The 19,170-nt window shown below is 47.6% G+C and overlaps 1 protein-coding gene across 4 annotated transcripts in view; it reads right to left on the bottom strand.

The window, feature by feature from the left end:
• Positions 1 to 5,810: 5,810 nt before the first annotated feature.
• LOC145518297 (butyrophilin-like protein 1) overlaps positions 5,811 to 19,170 on the bottom strand; it is a 48,990-nt gene continuing 35,630 nt past the window's right edge. Inside the window, exons 1-10 of one of the 4 annotated variants that reach the window (XM_081522365.1) lie at positions 16,827 to 17,396; positions 15,551 to 15,645; positions 13,156 to 13,503; positions 11,500 to 11,781; positions 11,183 to 11,383; positions 10,890 to 10,910; positions 10,768 to 10,794; positions 9,712 to 9,738; positions 7,177 to 7,203; positions 5,811 to 6,768 (exon numbers count right to left, since the gene is read on the bottom strand). In XM_081522365.1, coding sequence (XP_081378491.1) covers positions 6,098 to 6,768; positions 7,177 to 7,203; positions 9,712 to 9,738; positions 10,768 to 10,794; positions 10,890 to 10,910; positions 11,183 to 11,383; positions 11,500 to 11,781; positions 13,156 to 13,503; positions 15,551 to 15,635 — 1,689 coding nt within the window. In that variant the 5' untranslated portion in view covers positions 15,636 to 15,645; positions 16,827 to 17,396 and the 3' untranslated portion in view covers positions 5,811 to 6,097. Of the gene's footprint in view, positions 6,769 to 7,176; positions 7,204 to 9,711; positions 9,739 to 10,767; positions 10,795 to 10,889; positions 10,911 to 11,140; positions 11,384 to 11,499; positions 11,782 to 13,155; positions 13,504 to 15,550; positions 15,646 to 16,826; positions 17,397 to 19,170 lie in introns of those variants that run through there. The other 3 variants (XM_081522366.1, XM_081522367.1, XM_081522368.1) reach the window with 3 other exon arrangements.

Below are 19,170 nucleotides of genomic sequence, written 5' to 3' on the forward strand. Positions count from 1 at the left end.
TGGACGGAGGAGCCTAGTAGGCTATAGCCCATGGGGTGGCTAAGAGTCGGACACGACAGCGACTTCACTTTCACTTTACCCTTTCACGCACTGGAGAAGAAAATGGCAACCCACTCCAGTATTCTTGCCTGGAGAATCCCAGGGACGGCGGAGCCTGGTGGGCTGCCATGTATGGGGTCGCACAGAGTCTCGGACACGACTGAAGCGACTTAGCAGCAGCAGCAGCAGCACTCCTTGGAAGGAAGGTTATGGCCAACCTAGATAGCATATTTAAAAGCAGACATTACTTTGCCAACAAAAGTCCGTCTAGTCAAGGCTATGGTTTTTCCAGTGGTCATGTATGGATGTGAGAGTTGGACAGTGAAGAAAGCTGAGCGCCGAAGAATTGATGCTTTTGAACTGTGGTGTTGCAGAAGACTCTTGAGAGTCCCTTGGACTGCAAGGAGATCCAATCAATTCATCCTGAAAGAGATCAATCCTGGGTGTTCATTGGAAGGACTGATATTGAAGCTGAAACTCCAATACTTTGGCCACCTCATGCGAAGAGTTGACTCATTGGAAAAGACCCTAATGCTGGGTAGGATTGGGGGCAGGAGGAGAAGGGGACGACATAGGATGAGATGGTTGGATGGCATCACCGAACCGATGGACTTGGGTTTGGGTAGATTCCGGGAGTTGGTGACGGAGAGGCCTGGCGTGCTGCGATTCATGGGGTCGCAAAGAGTCGGACACGACTGAGCGACTGAAATGAACTGAACTAATTAAATGGCTTAGCTTATCCTCTCCTCTTAATAAAAAACAAAAACCATCTCTTGAGTCACATGGTACCTCAAGTGTGTAGAAGGTAGAGGACAATGTAGTTCTGTGGCTCAAGAAAGGAACTGAGCAGGAGATGTAGATGAGGAAGTCATGAGTAGGTGAGGGAGGGCCGACTTCTGGGGTGTGAACAGGAACTCCCAGATATAACATCAAGAGGGAAATGAGGAGAGAATCCTGGAAAACTGGAACATTGTTAGAGCTGCTGCAAAGAGACCCTCCAGGACCAAGAAGAGACACTGGGACAGATGAGTGGAAGGGTTTGCATTGCAGGAGCCAAAAAGGAGAAACTGACACAGAGAAAATAGTGATCAGGAAAGTCCAGTGTCTCAGTTAAATATTTCACTCAAGTGTAGTTGTTATATATTTATTTATAAACTACCCTGTTCTAAGTAAAGATTTAGAGCAACTCATGCAAATGATTTCAGAACAATAATTCAAACTAAAATAAGTAGAAGGAGTCGATAAAAAAAAGAAAACATAGATGGAAATGTAAGATAAAGTCCTGTGAGAGTATATTATAATTACACTTCTTAGAAATGGACCACAGATTTAACCTGAATGCCTAGCATCAATACAAAAAAGAAAACATATACATTCAATATACAAACAAATTCTTTATTTTTTAAAATTCAGTATTTTAGCTCAAATCTGTTTCCCTGATTTTTATGGAGTTAGTTATATTCACTTGTCATTTTACTACAATTTTAGAACATTGCGTTTGTTCTGTTTATTCCTTGTTTTCAACACTTTTTAAATTTTTTAATAATTCATGTTTTAATTGTTATTGCAGTACAGTTGATTTACAATGCTGCATTAGTTTCCGCAGTGCAACAAAGAGTACCTCTTTGTACATATACATATATCCTCTCTTTGTTAGATTCTTTTCCCATATAGGTCGTTACAGAATACTGAGGAGAGTTCTCTATGCTACACAGTAGGTCCTTATTAGTTATCTATTTTATACATAATTGTGTGTGTATATGTCAATCTCAGTTTCCCAATTTATCCCTCCACCACCACTTTCTCCACGGGTAATCATAAGTTTGTTTTCTACATCTGTCACTGTATTTCTCCTTTGCAAATCAGTTCATTTCTGCCATTTTTTTAAATTCCATATATAAGCGATACTATATGATGCTTGTCTTTGTACGACAAACATATTCATTTAATAAACATTTATTTTGAGCCTCTGTGTGACAGCAGAAGGAGGAGAATGAAAGAGCTGGCTTAAAAAAGTATTTAAAAAACTAAGATCTGGTCCCATTACTTCATGGCAAACAGAAGAGGATAAGGTGGAAGTAGTGACAGATTTCCTCTTCTTGGGCTCTAAAATCACTGAGAATGGTGACTGCAGCCATGAAACTGGAAGATGATTGCTTCTCAGCAGGAAAGCTATGGCAAACCTAGACAGTGTGTTGAAAAGCAGAGACATTACTCTGCTGGCAAAGGTCCATATAGTCAAGGCTATGGTCTTCTCAGTGTCACATACGGTTGAAGGCAGAGGGCCAAAGAACTGATGCCTTCAAACTGTGGTGCTGGAGAAGACTCCTGAGAGTCCCTTGGACAGCAAGGAGGTCAAACCACTCAATCTTAAAGGAAATCAACCCTGAATACTCACTGGAAGAACGAATACTGAAGCCAAAGCTCCAATATATTGGTTACCTGATGTAACAGCCGACTGGTTGGAAAAGTTCCTGATGCTAGGAAAGATTGAGGTCAGAAGGAGAAGAGGGTGTCAGAGGATGAGATGGCTAGATGGCATCACCGATACAATGGACATGAACTTCAGCAAACTTCAGGAGATGGTGAGGGACAGGAAGGCCTGGCGTGCTGCAGTCCATGGGATCGCAAAGAGTCAGACACAACTGGATGACTGAACAACAGTGTGACAGCAGAGTACCCCTAGTCTTTGGGGGCACATGCCCTCTTCCATGCAACGTATATTCTGGAGGAGATTAACATCACTCAAAATTATCAGGACTGACTGTAAATTGGTATAACTGTGTCAAAGGTAAGGAACAGGATTCTATGGGGCCATACAGTGAAGATACTCCACTGAGACTGGAGAGAGAGCCTGAGTTTCAACTGGATGTGTAGCAATGAAGCAGAATAGAGTTCAGGGGAGATAAACAAAAAAAATAAATCTGTTTCTCCATGGAAATGTCAAGGGAGTGGAGTCCCATCTTACACAAGAAAGTTGATTCTTGAGCAGGCAAGTCTTGTATATGGAAAAAATAACCCTTGAAAGTTGGTTACATTGCTCATAAAGTACTGCCCCATACTTGTGCATAAGGTAAACATAAACATGTAAAATGTACAGTAAAACATATAATATTTTACACAGATCTATGATAAACCAAAAAAATGCATCTTTAAACTTTAAAAATCACCTCAGCACTTGAAAAGAATCAAGGGCTTCCCTGGTGGTTCAGTGGTAAAGAATCCACCTGCCTACAGAGGCTACAAAGGTACAAGGAGATCCAACCAGTCCATCCTAAAGGAAATCAGTCCTGAATATTCATTGGAAGGACTGATGCTGAAGCTGAAACTCCAATACTTTGGCCACCTGATGTGAAGAACTGACTCACTGGAAAAGACCCTGACGCTGGGAAAGACTGAAGGTGGGAGGAGCAGGGGACGACAGAGGATGAGATGGTTGGATGGCATCACCAACTCAATGGACATGAGTTTGAGTAAACTCTGGGAGTTGGTGATAGACAGGGAGGCCTGGCATATTATAGTCCATGAAGTCACAAAGAGTTGGACACGACTGAGTGACTGAACTGAACTGAAGTGACAAAGGTGACATGGGTTTGATCCCTGATCCAGGAAGATCCCACATGCCCCAGAGCAACTAAGCCCGTGCTCTACAACTACTGAGCCTGTGCTGTAGAGCCCAGCAGCCGCAACTACTGAGACCACACACTGCCCCTTCTAAAGCCCATGTGCCCTAGAGGCCATGCTCCACAATAAGACAAGCCACCACAATGAGAAGCCTGGGTACCGCAACTAGAGAGTAGCCCCTAATTGTTGCAACTAGAGAAAGCCCTCACACAAAAAGGTAGTCCCAGCACAGCCAATAAATAAATAATGAGAAAGGGATCCATGAATATAAGAAGCTTTCAATTTAGAATAAAGATCCAAACCCCAGCCATCTATGGGGGATCTAGAAAAATCTGTGTGTCTTTTCAGGCTTCTCTTCCAGTCTGTAGGGGAAGAATATTTAGGTATGTTATACCTGCTATTTCACTGTTTCCTATTTTTATGTTAATAACATGGGATTTTTGCAATGTACGTATCCTTAAAATTATCTGTATAAAAGGCTTTTGCTTATATTTAACATAAAATTTTTCATTAATTTTAAATTATAAAAATACATAATTTTCATAAAGTCATATACATGCCTCTCAGACAAGTAGAGAAGTCAAAGAATTTATTCAGAGAATTAATCCATTATGGAACTGCTACAGTTATAAAGCTGGTTCGAAGAGCATTTTGAAGGATAGCTTAATTATTGTCTCACCAGGAAAAGCAGTGAGAAATAAATATGCTGAGTTAGCGGGGGAAAGTGGTTAATGTCCTATACCGTGTTTTGCTGACTCTCTGTGACCCCATGGACTGTAGCCCCCTGGGCTCCTCTGTCCAAGGGATTTCCCAGGCAGGAATACTGGAGTGGGTTGCAATTTCCTACTCCTACATAACACCTTACATTTTGTCTATTTCCAGGATTTTTTTAATTAATATTTTAAAGTATAGTTGATTTACAATGTTATATGTTTCTGCATATATTCAGAAATATTCAGCAAAGTGAATATTTCCAGGTTTTAAATAATTGTATATTTTTTTGCAATACAAGGAAAAGATTTCAAGAATGATAGAGGAATGGGTAATAAAAGATGGCTTCTTTAAAAATAAGCATTTTAGAAACAATTAGAATAATTCCATAGAATTCCAAATTGTATTCAATGGAGTCCAGTTATAACTTCTTGAATATTGACCAGTTTTGCATCTATTTGTAAATAAATTTAAGCATGCTTTAATCTATCAATATGTATACTTTGAATTCTTCTTTGAACAGGTTGCAATGGCTTACTGTTCCCCCTGTAATTAATGAGTTGAATAAAGTAGTTTGCGCACACACACGCAAACAATCAGAAATTGGGTAGTGCCTATCCAACTAGGACCTACAGCAGTCATTCTACATCTTCAGTGAAGCAGAGCCACAGTCTGCGGGCTTACTCCCCAGGCCCCTGTGAAATTTAAGGAGCCTGAGCACATCCCCAAAGGTCTGGGTCCCTCAGAGTCCTGCTTCCTTTTCTGCCCTTTACTATAGGACTTGGAAGTACTAAGAGGCAATACACTGATTACTAGAATCATGCTCATGGTCAAAGCTTTCTGCAATTCACCTGCCTCTGAAAACTCTCGTCTTCACTCATACCTTAATGCTGGTAGCAGTTCTTTTCTTTCCTCCTGATGCAGACACTACAGAAAAACCCAATATCCTTCTCCTTCTTTTCTGAAACAAACAGCACAAGCTTTTACAAGTAACAGAAATCTACTGAGGTTGATAAACATAAATGCGTTTCATCTACCCCAGAATAGGAAGTATATAAAGTAGAATGCTAACTCCTCTAAAATTCATCAGCCATCTATTTCCCTGGAAGATTCTGGATGGCCAGTGCTTCTGGTCAGACTCTGGATCCTCATAAATACAACTGGAGACCCACCTTCAGTTCTGGGTTCCTCTGCACTAATTCAAGAAAATAATGCCCTTTTATTCTGCAGAATGATTCAGCCCTCGTGCCTTTTAATAACCAAATGGTGTATAAACACCATAAAAGGGACTTCCCTGGGGGTCCAGTAGCTAAGACTCTGTGTTCCCAATGCAAGGGCTCTGGGTTCGATCCTTGGTCAGGGAACTAGATCTGACCTGCCGCAACTAAGAGGTCACAACCAAGACCTGGTGCAGCCAAATAAATGAATAAAAATAAATTTTCTCTAAAAAGCATTAAAAAAAATTTTATTACCACCAGAAAATTGACTTCCCATGGCAAACTACAGCCTAATCAAAACTAGTTCAGAAACAATCCACGTCTAGCTTCTCAAACCTGAGTCCATGGCATGAACTGATGATTGTTATAACCACACGCCCAGGAGTCTGTCTCCAGAGCAGGGGGACGAGGCCCCCAGCCATCCCTCTGCACCTCAGTGGCCTCTATCACAGGGAGTCTGCAGCTCCAGGAAGAGCCAGAGCAAGGGTCCAGGACAGTGACAGGCCCTATGAGGACACAGCCTCGGGGTTGCAGGGGAGTAATGGAGAATCGGCCCTGGGGGGACCATCAGCTCTGGAGCCTGAGCTGAACCCCACCCCTGGGAGGCTCACAGGCTCCTCCAGAGAAGGATTGCTAAGGGCAACAGGGAGCCCCTCAGACCCTCCCACCTTGGAGCAGATGGTGAAGGACACATCTCCTGATCTAATCATGAAGTATGGAAAGAGGGTCCCAAAGAAGGAAGCCTGAGGGAAGGAGAAAATGTGGGAGCCATCAGTCATGTTGTAGAAGGAGACGTCCCCTCCCTGGTGGTCCAGGAACATCCCCACCCTAAGCCTGGGGTGTGGAGCCTGCATGCGGGATAGCAGAGTCTGAGGTACAGTACAGGCAAAATATGCTCTTTCAAGTCTCCCCACAACCCAGAACCCCTTATCTGGGTTCTCTACATACCAGTCCTTCCTGTTCACATCTTCCCTACAGACCCCCAGGGCCCACTCGCTTTGGTCTCCATTCCTGATCTCCACCTCCCAGTAACAGCGCCCTGATGTGATGCCCTCAAAGCCCAGTACACTGCAGGCATCTCCAGAGTTCACACAGGAGTCCTTCAAGGTCACATTCGTCTTTTCATGAGAGATGACAAGGTCTGAATGGGCAGATCCTGGATCCAGAGTGACAGGCCCTGCAGAGAAAGTTATCTATCATTCAAGATCCTCCTCTCCCCAAGAACACACAACCACCCCTCAACATGGAATCCCAGCTACATGGGAGGAAGGCTAAGCACCTTGACGATAGAAACTTGTGATTCAAGTCTACGGGCCTCCAAGCAGGAAAAGGACCCACGAGACTGATTTCAGGGTGAGATATGCCACAGAGCCCTTGAGGACCAGCCTGCTCTCCAAGGGCTGAAAGATGTCTATTTAGTATTCAATATCAGCCAAAGTCATCAGCCCCACCTGTGTGTGACTATCACCACCACATCCCACCCCACACTATTGATGGTGCCAGCATCTGTATCACCACTGAGAACTGAAGGAGAGGCCACGGGGACAGCAGTAGGAAAATCCAGAAAAAACACAAAGTCACTCACATTCCTGGAACTCCTCCTTCCGCCAATCTACAAGGAAAACACACGTTTCATATCGGGGGTTCGCAAAGACTGTACAACACACATTGGGGTGGGTACTGAAGCTGCTAATGAAGGATTTGTAGGAAAACTGTTTGGAAACATTCGCTTGATACATTTATTGCTCTTTTATGCACACACACACACAGAATGATCATTTTGCAACCTTTTGATGAAGACCTAGCCGTAAACCTTAATACTCAGGGATTGAGAAGCTGGAGACTGACCTGAACAGAAAGATCTTTGCCATATTTGCCTACCAAATTATTCTTTCTCAAGGCCCTAGCCACATATTTATAATGAAAGATAGGTTTTCTAGAGGAAGAATTGGGGAAACAAAAGCTTTCGTTCACTAGTGAAGAACTGATCGAGCTGAACTTGCAGGTTGTCTCTGAGCCACAGGTAGAGAGAATACAACTGGCTAAGCTGAACTTGGAGGATGACTATGTGCCATGAGAGAAGAGAGCTCGGCATACAGCATTGGAGAAATCTGACCCAGGTAGAAGACAATGCAGAGGTTTCCAGAGAGGGAGAGAGACATTCAAATAAGGAAGCATGACAAGCGCTGAAAAGATGAAATGCGAATAACTTCTTCCATTTTTGTGTTTCCATCCCTATAGATATGACATATGGTGAAAATATTAAAAAATGCTGATTCTAGTTTCATGGTTCTGTTTCTTTTTTTTTTTTAATGAAAGGTATAGAACAAAAGATATACATTAAAATAGATATACATTAAAATATATGAGACTTAAATTTGGCAGAGAAGGTGAGGATGGTAAAAGAAGACTACACTATCGTCACTGTGTAGAAACAAATCCCTGCAAGAATCAGTAAGATGTCTAAGGTGACTTCTCACCCATCTGGTGCCCAGGCCTCCTTCACCCCCTGGGTTCCCCACTGTCTCTCACAATCTGTATTCCTGATCCTAAACAGAAGCATTCCAAGCTGGAACAGGGCCTATGACATAGGCTCAGAGGGCACAGAGCCTTCACTCACCCCACTGCTAAGGGTCCTCGAGACCACCCTCACTGCAGTAGCATCCCCGGAACCACACACCTGCCCCAGGTCCTCTGGGAGGTGGAGATGGTCTCATTATCAGAGGCAAACTCATTATAGGGTTACCTAAAAAAGGCTTCAGAGAAGGCAATGGCACCCCACTCCAGTACTCTTGCCTGGAAAATCCCATGGGTGGAGGAGCCTGGTAGGCTGCAGACCCATGGGGTCGCTAGGAGTTGGACATGACTGAGCGACTTCACTTTCACTTTTCCCTTTCATGCACTGGAGAAGGAAATGGCAACCCACTCCAGTATTCTTGCCTAGAGAATCCCAGGGATGGCGGAGCCTGGTGGGCTGCCGTCTATGGGGTCACACAGAGTCGGACACGACTGAAGCAACTTAGCAGTAGCAGCAAAAAAGGCTTAGGAATGTAAGTTTTTCTGAAATATCTTAAAGAGGACTCAAGGAGTCCATTATATTTCATGTCATGAACCTTGCAAACAGTGCACTTCCCAGATTCAAACCACGTGGCTGTGATTTTTAACCTTGTGACCTTTGGCCTCCCTTCAGTCACTCTGTCCACTCAAAACCTCTACAGGGCATTTCCCCACACATTCCTATACTTCCCTCACATCTCCTCCTCTCTTCCTCTTAATCTTTTCTTCCGTGATTTGTTCCCCTACCCCTTCTCCAAGAAGCATTTTAACCTCTCTCACTGTCTCCTTTTCCAATCTTCTACATTAACCCTAAAAATAGGAGGAGGAGCTTGAGCCCTTCAGACAAATATTCTCCTAAAATGGAAGATGACGGTCGTGAATAATCCATCATATGTTACATTTTTGGTTTTGTGACCAAAAAAACGCACTTGGGATTTTCCATATAATTTCAGATCTTTCACATCCTCATCCAAGGAGTCCATAAATATCCCAGAGGTGGTGGACCCCAGAGTCAACACCTGCTCCTCATCAACCAAGGAGGCTTGGAGGATGAAAGCCAGCCTGGACATGGGGTCAGAGCATGAGGAAGCAGAGAGAAGGCCAATATTCCAGAGGACCAGGGAGAAACAGGGAAACCAAAACTAGAGCCAAAGAGAGTAGGAATTGTCAAGCAAGAAGGATTCAAACCAAGGGTCCCATAAGCAAGCGAGCATGACTTCTGAAATCTTCCAGAGATGAGCAACTTCTGATCCACACAGTCATTACCCTGTTGCCAACCCTCCTCACCACTGATCCCTCCCAGTCACGGTCACAAGAAGTCCCAGTTACACCAGTTGTTTGGGGAGGGTGCTGCTAACCCTGACAGCGCCCTGCAGTAAAGGACAGGCAGGATGGAGGCAGATCTGTGTTCCGAGGAGGAGTCCCTGCAGTCTCCAGTTGGAGGCTACAAAGGTGACAAGAAGACCAAGGACACCTACTCGACCCTGGGCTGGGATCCCCTCATGGAGAAGGGGGCAGAGTCTAGGTTTTGGAGGGGAGGCCACAGGAACTCAGATCCACTTACCTGCATATAGCTGGGCCTTCCTCCAGGCTGAAAGGGAACACACTCTGGTGAGACCTCAGCCAGAAGAAACCTGCTCGGTGTGAATCCACTGGCCGTTGCCTCCCCTCTGCTCAGCAGGTGAGACCACAGTGGGGGAGAGGCTGGAGAGGAGGTGACCTCCTGCCACGTGCAGACAGCGGGTGTGGTGGGGAATCCCCTGGAACACAGGTCAGAAGCCTGCGGCGCTCTGGGCTGACTTCCACCACTGCCCCACTGCTGTGTGATGTTTGGCTAGTTCACCTAGTTGCTCTTCCCTCAAAATCCTTCAAAACTGCTGTTTCACCTGCTATTCCCTGTTGCTACTCAGGCTCAGAAGCTGCTTCTTTGAATACATTTTAGGGGGGAAAAGTATAAATTACTTCACAATTTTAACAATTAATTATTGCATCAGTATTTTCTGGAAAACTATATATGATGAACTGACATGAAGCAGGAATTTTAAAAGAACATAGATACAAGGTCAACTCCAAGGTAAACTTGGCCAAGCATTCCCAGATGAAATCATTCTAGAGATACGTGTCATTTTTCTGGGCAGCCCATGACTTTTCCACGCATAGTCAGCCCAGGTAATCCCTCAATCACTTTCTCATCATCATCTTGAGGAACTGGAGAGACGAGAGTCTCCCCAGATGGCGTGCTGGGATAGAGGAAGGAGGTCACACATAAACTTAATCACCATTTGTTTGTGTAGCTCCTTCAGTGAAATCTCAGGGCATGTGGTTTTGGTCCTCAGGTACTGATCAAAAACCAGATGCATTCAGCTTACAGAGCTATCAATCATTTTCAGGTTGGTCAGGGTTGAAATAAGACCCAGGATGCGTGAGAAACTCTGAGGTCACCATCAGACCCAAGCTGCCTGCTAGTCCACGTCTGGGAGGGGCCTAGGAGCTGGGTTCTGCCTCCCCCAGACTCCACTTTCACCCCACAAAACGGGGTCCACATGTCTAGACAGAAACAAGAAAAGGGACACCTTGGCACAAGTAAGACAGACCCAAGGACATCTGGAGAGTCACTCACCAGCCAGGTAAGCGGATTTCCTCCTCTCTGAAAAGCAAAACACAGGAAAACAGGTGGATTAAGAACCAGAATGTCTCCTGTGAAGGGGATGCAGAGAGCTCAAGAGGAAAAGTAGAGCTTACCAAGTTCTTCTTGAAGTTTAGCTGAAAGAGAGTGAAAACAAAAAAGCATGAACTCCACTCCCTAAGAAAAAGAATTCACAAATTACTACCTCTCTGTGTGTAACCCCTGAGGAACACATTCCAACTACAGACCCATCGGAGCCTCCACAGCTCCAGCTGTCCACCCAGGTCTCCGCAGCCACCTCCTCTGGACTGGGATTTCCCCAGAGCCCTGGACTCAGGCCCTGTGGTCAGTTCCTCCCTCTCAGCACCTGCTGCCACATTCACCAGCCTTGACCCCTGTCCTGCCTTACCTGCGTCCTTCAGCACTTTCTCCTTTGTCTGACGGTCCTGCTCTCTAGTCTGGCACAGAGTCTCCTTTTCTCGCATCTCCTGCACCTTCATGGAATGTTCTCTCTGGGTGTAACATCCAGCCCCAAGGAGCAAGATCGCCAGCACAGTCAGGCTCACCGAGAAAGCCACCTTCCAGGGAGAGGCCTGGGGGAAGAAGGGCTCTGCAGCCCAGCCAGACACCCCGTCAGGGCCCCTGCCCAGGACAGCCCAGCCCAGAACACCCAGGATCACCCAGCCCCCTCCTCCAGCCCTGCTGGAAGCCAGGAGCACCTCTGACCTGGGATGAAAATGGCCATGGCCTTCTCCTGGCCCAGGACAGGGTTGAGGATGGAGCAGGTCACGTTCCCCACAGAGCTGTCTCTCACCACCAGAGCCGCCTCCACGCTGAACAGCCCTTCAGCATCCTGGGTGCGGGCCTCGGAGAACGCCAGGAACTTCTCTCCACTGAGGTCTCTCCACTGCACCTGGGGCTTTGGGAACCACCCCGAGGCTGTGCACACCACGCGGACCCCATCTTCCTCAGGCCCTGTGATGCGCACCTGAGGGGCAGAGCCCACACCTGCAGGAGACAAGATGTAGAGCCCAGGGACTGAGCAGTGCCTACGTGTGCACAACTCTAGGGGGCGCCCTGCACTTGGCATTCTGGGGGCTCTGGGGGCAGGCTGCTCCCACAGGGAGCAAGGAGGCAGCCCTGCCTCAGGGAACAGAAGGAAGGAGCATGGGGACCCCCAGGGTTTCAGAGGGCTGGGCCCCTTCTCCCCAGCCACGCAGGTGGAAGGGCTGCTGCCGTGTAAACAGGGGGAGGAATGTGGTCCCAGGTCCACCCTTATCCTGGACTCCCCTTACCTCACACTCTCCCAGGGCATCTGCTTCCACACCCACTGCCTCTCTTTGTAAATCACCACCAAAATTAGGTCAATTGACAACCCTATGCCCTGAACTCCTCTGTATTCTATCCACAAGTTTACCTCCACCTGGACTCCTCACATATACTTCAAACTCATAATTCCAGGACTAATATGTGATTTGACCCCATCTCTGATGGATTGATTATGAAAATATTCCCACATCTCCACTCATCTTTATATCCAGCTCCCTGTCTGCCACTCTTGTCCCCTCTGAACACCCTGCCCCCTCACTCACTCCCACCAGCCATGAGGACCCCATATGTGCCTAGAACACACCACCCACACACCCTCCTCAAGTCATTAATGTTGGCTGTTCCCTCCCCTTTGAACTTGCAACCCCCAGATGTCCAAGATGCTAAATCCCTACCTCCTTCCAGTCTATGTTCAGATACACATTCTCCATAAGGACCAGCTTGCACCACTGTGTAACACTGCAGCCTGGCCTCACTCCCAACCCTCAGTCCTGATCCCCTTCCCCTGTTCCACTTGGCTTCTCATCCTCAGCACTTACCACGTTCTAACATCACCTACATCTGTTTATTCATTATGACTGCTTGATCTTCCACTTGAGAATATACACTCATAACAATGGGGATCTTTGTTAGGCTCTCTGGTGTATCCAAGGTGCTTACAACAGGACCAGACACATAGTACGCATGTGCTCAGTCGCTTCAGTCAGATCCGATTCTTTGCGACCATATATGGACTGTAGCCCTCCAGGTTCCCCTATCCATGGGATTCTCCAGACAAGAATACCGAAGTGGGTTGCCATTTCCTCCTCCAGGGGATCTTCCCTACCCAGGGATAGAATCCATGTCTCTTGTATTGCAGGTAGATTCTTTACCACTGAGCCACCTGGGAAGCCCAGACACATAGGAGGGACTCAATATATTTGCATTTAATGAATGAATGGATCAAAGAGCCTCCCTTCCTCTTGTGATAAATGCAGGGCTGAGTTATATCTTTCAGATCCCTCCCAGTTCCAACACCCCCAAAACTCTAATCTAGTTACCCAAGTCACCAACCTGCCACCTTCAGCTCCAAACCAGCCTCTTTGTAGGAGCCTCCCTTTCTGAAGAAGCAGGTGTACAGCCCATTGTCAGAAGCCTGGACCCTCAGGATGCGCACAGCAGCATACCCCTGGTTGAGGAGGTCCCCCACCAGCAAGGTCCGCCCTGCGTAAGAAGCCATCTGCTCCTCCTTCTGCTCCTGTCGGTTCTGATAGACGAACACGGCTTCCGAAAACTTGGAGCGGTACCACCTCAGCTCCATGTCCTCTGCACTCACAGCTGGAAATAGGGAGCATGGCAGCACAGCTTCCCCACCCAGCACTGCCACAATGGGGTGCACAGGGCCAATCACCAGGAACTCCTCTGTGGACACAGAGACGGCAGTGAGAGAGGAGGAGAGACACAGACCGAGGTCAGGGGACGCACAGCATCAGGTGGGAAGGCCCCAGCCTCGGATGAGATGACCACCAGACTGAGGGATTGAGCTCGATGACTCTGAATCTGGGCAAGAACTCTGATCACATTTTTGTGACCCAGAAACAGTGTCAAGGAGAATCCCTCATCCTCCTGTTCTCCTGGCCCAGGCCCTTCTGTGAAGGCCTTCAGTGTAAATATATAACAGAATCATCATGAGATCAGGGGAATCACAACTGATAAGGATCCCCTCCACCCCCAGTACACCTTCAGATGTAGTATGTCTGGGGTGGACCCAAGGATGTGCCTTTGTAAACAGTCCCTGGGAGGCTGATACTGATGCTCCACAGACCACACTTGGAGAACCACAGCTCTATCCTACCCCCAACTCCTTGGGCAAGACGGAACCTGAACAAAGTACATACCTGGGGTCTAGGTCAGAAATTCTTGATTATTCAGCCACACCCGGGAACTACTCTATTCCAGCCCTAACTTTATTATGTGTGTTCATGACTTTCTCCTCAGCTCAAATGTGCACTAACAACCCGATCCAAATGCTATTTTCATTAAAAAGCTACCTTTCTTCTCATCACCCACAGGAACCCATATTCACCCCACTGACATCTTCCCAGAGCCTTTGTTCTTCTGAGACCTGGTGGATGGGTCACGACATGACCCCTGTGGGAGACAGCCCTATTGGATCTCCAAAGAAAGATTTCAGCAGCTCAGAGTTGGTCTGAGTCACCATCATCTCTCACCTGGAGGACAATGGTACACTGGGCTCCCTGCGTCTCCTCTCCCCACTCCCATGGGGTGAGGGCCCATGATCAGCCCCTCACCATGAAGGACTCGTTGCTCTTAACAGCTGTACACCTTGTCCCTACTCGGCTCAGAGCCTTGCCATGGCTCCTCAGTCCCCTCAGTGAACCTCAGGCCCCATGGGGTTGACCCCCGGGGCCTCTCTGACTCCTCCTCCTGGTCTCTGCATCCCACGCACTCTGCTCCAGCCAAGACTTGCCTCCACAGTCCTTTGAGCATTACAGGCACACAGGCAACTTTGCCCTGGCTGTTCTCTCCTGAAGAAACCATCCTTCCACCAGAACTATCACAGACTCACCCCCTCCTCCAGGTCTTTGTTCTCCTTTCACGGAACATGCTGGCGCTTGCTTCCCATCGCCCCACCCCTGGCTGCCTCCCTCCAGCCTCACTACTTCATTGCCCCTCCTCTCATCTCTTACACCAAACTGTCAATTACACTCTTCTGTGAGTAATAAATGTTCACAGCCTCCTTCTACATTGTAAGCTCTAAAGATAGGATCTGTCTGTTTTGTTCAAGTACAGCACCTAATGGACTTCCCTGGTGACTCAGACGGTAAAGAATCCGCCTGCAATGCAGGAGACCTCAGTTTGACCCCTGGGTTGGGAAGATCTCCTGGAGGAGATCATGGCAACCCACTCCAGCATTCTTGCCTGGAGAATCCAAATGGTCAGAGGAGCCTGGCGGACCCCAGTCCATGCAGTCGCAAAGAGTCGGATTGACTGAAGCAACTTAGCACACAGCACATAGACAATTAACAATGTTGTGATAGTTTCAGCTGGACAGCAAAGGGACTCAGCTATACATATATGTGTATCCATTCTCCCATGGTAACATTTTTCATAGTTGCCTTTTTTGCTGCGAGGCATGCGTAACTAGGCATCCTAACCAGCAACAAACTTGTGCCTCTGCAATGGAAACATGATGTCTTAAACACTAGACCCCCAGGCAAGTCCTGATAGTTGACTTTTGAAAACATAATCTCCACATTGGAAACTGTCAAGGTCCCTTATTTTATGGTTTAGAGTCTCTTCTCACTTATGTAATTACAATTTCTGCCTGGGGAAGCATCATAATTATTCTAGAGAAGGGGTTCCTCAAATACCCACCCACTGCTGGTGGAGAGAATCAGCCTAGCTCCCGGGGACCCACACAGGAAGGGGGTGGGGACACACTCACCTGTGGACGCCCCAGTGGGCAGCAGGAGGAGGAGGAGCAGGGAGGTGAGGTGGCTGAGCCCAGAGCCGTGGGAGAAGTCTTCCATCTCCTCAGAGCTGGGGAGACACAGGGAGGGAGGCAGGGCTGGCCCAGAGCTCAGGGACCCCGGTGGGGAGGAGGGCTCAGGGCCAGAAACGGTCCTGCACGAGCAGAGCCCCCCACTGGATCCCTGTGCTGATGAGGTGCTGGGCTCCCCACAACTCTGATACCCAGAAATCACTGATCCTGGGCTCCTCCCAGCCCTGTAGGAGCCTCTATGGGGCTGCACAACCACAGGGTTTGCTTGGGAAAAATGCCCTCCTTCCCTTCCCACCCCAATGGCACCTGCAGCCCAGCCCACTCTGCCCAGACCACCAGGTGCTTCCTTTCCCAGCACCAGGGCCCCTAAGCTGGGACCATCCTGCATCTCCTCATTATTCACACCCACCAGCAACGCCTGTCCACCAGTTATGGACAGAGACCCAGGTTCAGCTCCTCACTGTGAAGTACAGGCCAGCTCCCATTTAGGGCCCCACAAAGTCCTCCTCAAGGGGACTGTGGGTCCATCAGAGGCATCGTGTGCTGCCTTTGCTGCTGGGTCAGTTCACCTGGATTTCAGCCCCACCCAGCCTTTCCTGCAGGACCAAGGACATGGCCCGCTTCCAGGTGCCCAGTCAGTCCCCACAGACAGCTTGATCCTCATCTGCACTGTCTTTAAAGAAGATTCCTGCATTGGGGTTGGACCTCCCAGGGGAAACAGAGCAGCCGAGGAGAAAAATGAGTCCTCGTCAGAGAAAAGACCCCAAAACACTTAATGTTTGAGGTGGGGGAGGAGGCAGCTTACTTAGGTCCTGGGAAGGACAGATCCTGGGGGCTAAGCGCTGAATCCTCCCCCCAAGACTGGGCCCCTGTCTGTCAAGTTTCTCAACCATCTTTGCGTTATTCCTCATCTGCAAAATGAGGATATTAAGAGCATTTCCATCTCAAGGTTTTCATGAGAATCACATGAATTTATATTTGTAGTCACTACATGGAATTAGAAAACAAACTATTACTAGTAAGTGCTATAGCAATCACACTGAAACAAATGAGTGAAGGTACACCCCTCACCGTGGTGGTCCTGGGTCTCCCTAGAGCCACTCCACCATCCAGCACCACCCAACCTGCCCCCAGCCCGACCACCTGCTCAGCCTCCTCCTCACACCCTGCTGCTCCCTGCTTGCTTTCTTGCCCCCAAGTGTCTTCAAAACCCACTTACCTGCTCTGAAAGGCCGGGATTTCAGAAGCATCTCTAAACTCAGCAGCATGAGAAAGTTCAGGGCCCCTAGCAGACCCCAAATCTGCCCTCAGAATTTGCACCTGAAGTAAGTCACTCAGAGCCCCAAACCTGATCCAGATCCAAGTCTGAGTTCCTCATGTCTGGGGGCAGGTGGTCTCAGGAGAGTGGAAAAGCAGCAGAGCCCGGCCCAGGGGTGTCTGCCGAGACCAGACTGTGGGACCCTCGGAAACGATCCCGGACAGCTCAGTCCACCTTCTCTGGTTCCTTCACTATTGGAAAGTGAAACCTGGAAAAAGCAGTCCTGGCAGACTCTGCCCTGCCCTCTGGACAGTCACCCAGTTATCAAGAAGAAAACAGCCTGATCAAAGCAGCAACAAGAGAGTGGATTCAAGCAAAGCTGAAACCACCCTGAGGGGGCCACACAGACACACAGACTCAATAACCATAATCGACAAGTGCTACACTCCAGGTTGACAGGCTTCTAACCTCGAAAGTGGGGCTGTGTGTGGCATAGCCAAGACTAACATCTAGCCCCTGCCTGGTCTGTTCACACCAGCTGCTCACCACTGAAACAATTTCATGTCGGCTGGGAAACTGCACAGGGCATGGCCCCTAGCCTTGCTGATTTTTCTTCCCCAACAGATGACCCAGGAGCTCTCACAACCTGGCCCCCCACGGGTTAACCTCAGATATCAGGAGCTTCCAGGACCAGCTCCAGGCTGAACGGACAGTGCCCTAAGGCTTGTTAAGATTGTGTATCAACCATTGCCTGGGTACAGCCATTCAGATCCCCTCCCTGCCCGGTCCCAGTGAATACCAGGCAAGGCCTGATCCTCTGGTCTCAAAAAAAAACAAACCCAAGGAGACTGGCTTTTCCTCTCCAGCTCATCCCATCCTGCATTTTCCTTACCTAGTAAAGGGCACCTGTGTTCACTCAGTTTTCTCTGCCAGAAAGTTAAGGGGCATCTTTCACACCCCACTCTCCCACCCAGTGTGCTTCCAAATGTTTAAGATTTTTCACAAATTCATGTTAATGGCCAGTACATACTTCCAAACCACCGGCAATTCTCCACAGTCTCAAGGAGTAGTCTCCTCGTGGGTCTCCCACCCCATCTCCAGTCCCAGCCACTCCAGTTCATTTTCCTGCCCAGGTCATGAACCTTTTATTAGTAAGTCCTATCACTGAGGACACTTAGTCCAGAGCCCTCACAGAGGAGGGAGGGGTTAGAGCTGCAGGGAGACTGCTCCCCTAGGTCCTCCCCCAGCCCTCAAACCCAGCCCAGCCCAGCCCCAGCTCCACATGACTCCACAGGAAGCAGGAGCAAGCAGGGACCTTGGACTCAGAAATGCCCCAAGATTTTCTGACTAGAAAGCTTATCTCAGCCTGAATGCCAGCCCTTTGAGTCCATGTTGGGAGGGGGAATGGGTGGGAATGACAAGGTAAAGGGAATGTTTACCACACTGCAAGGACACTTGAACACAGATGGACAAAAACGGCCAACTTCACTGCCAACCCCCCACCCCACCTCCTGCCAAGGCATCAGGGTCCTCTGCCAGCTGCTTTAACAAGAAAGACTGCTCACTGGCCACAAGTGATTTTTCCTTTTCAAATTATAAATTATCCTAGTATTAGTGGGGTTATCCTAATTATATTCAAATTACAAGTTATCCTAATGTTAGTGGACTGTATAGTCTATGGAATTCTCCAGGCCAGAATACTAGAGTGGGTAGCCTTTCCCTTCTCCAGAGGATCTTCCCAGTGCAGGGATCGAACCCAGATCTCCTGCATTGCAGGCAGATTCTTTACCAGCTGAGCCACAAGGGAAGCCCCAGAACACTGGAGTGGGTAGTCTGTCCTTTCTCCAGGGGATCTTCCCAACCCAGGAATCGAACCAGGGTATCCTGCATTTCAGGCAGATTCTTTACCAACTGAGCTATGGGGAAGCCCTTTTTTCAAATTATAAATTATCCTAATGTTAGTAGGGTTAATATTTTGCTTTTCTTTTTAACACACATACACTATCTCTTTTCTATTAGTTACGTCAAGTGTTTTTGAAAAAGTTTCAGATAAATATCTAAGCCATAAAACAGATGTGAATGTAAAATGAATTGTAATTTTAAAATATGACAGTTTATAAAAAGGGTTAAATCTCTTTTCTTAAAGAGATAATTAATAAATTAATTGACAGTGTTAAGATGAAAAGTTCACTGAACTGCAGGAAAAAGCTGAAGAACCGTTTTCTGCTTATTTACTTAAAGACACACAAACACAAGCACACACAAAGTGATGGGTTGTTTTGACTTTACAATTTTTCCTTTCTTC

The sequence above is a fragment of the Giraffa tippelskirchi genome, chromosome 8, assembly GCF_054371585.1.
Source record: "Giraffa tippelskirchi isolate mGirTip1 chromosome 8, T2T-mGirTip1v1.2.pri, whole genome shotgun sequence".
Taxonomy (NCBI): domain Eukaryota; kingdom Metazoa; phylum Chordata; class Mammalia; order Artiodactyla; family Giraffidae; genus Giraffa; species Giraffa tippelskirchi.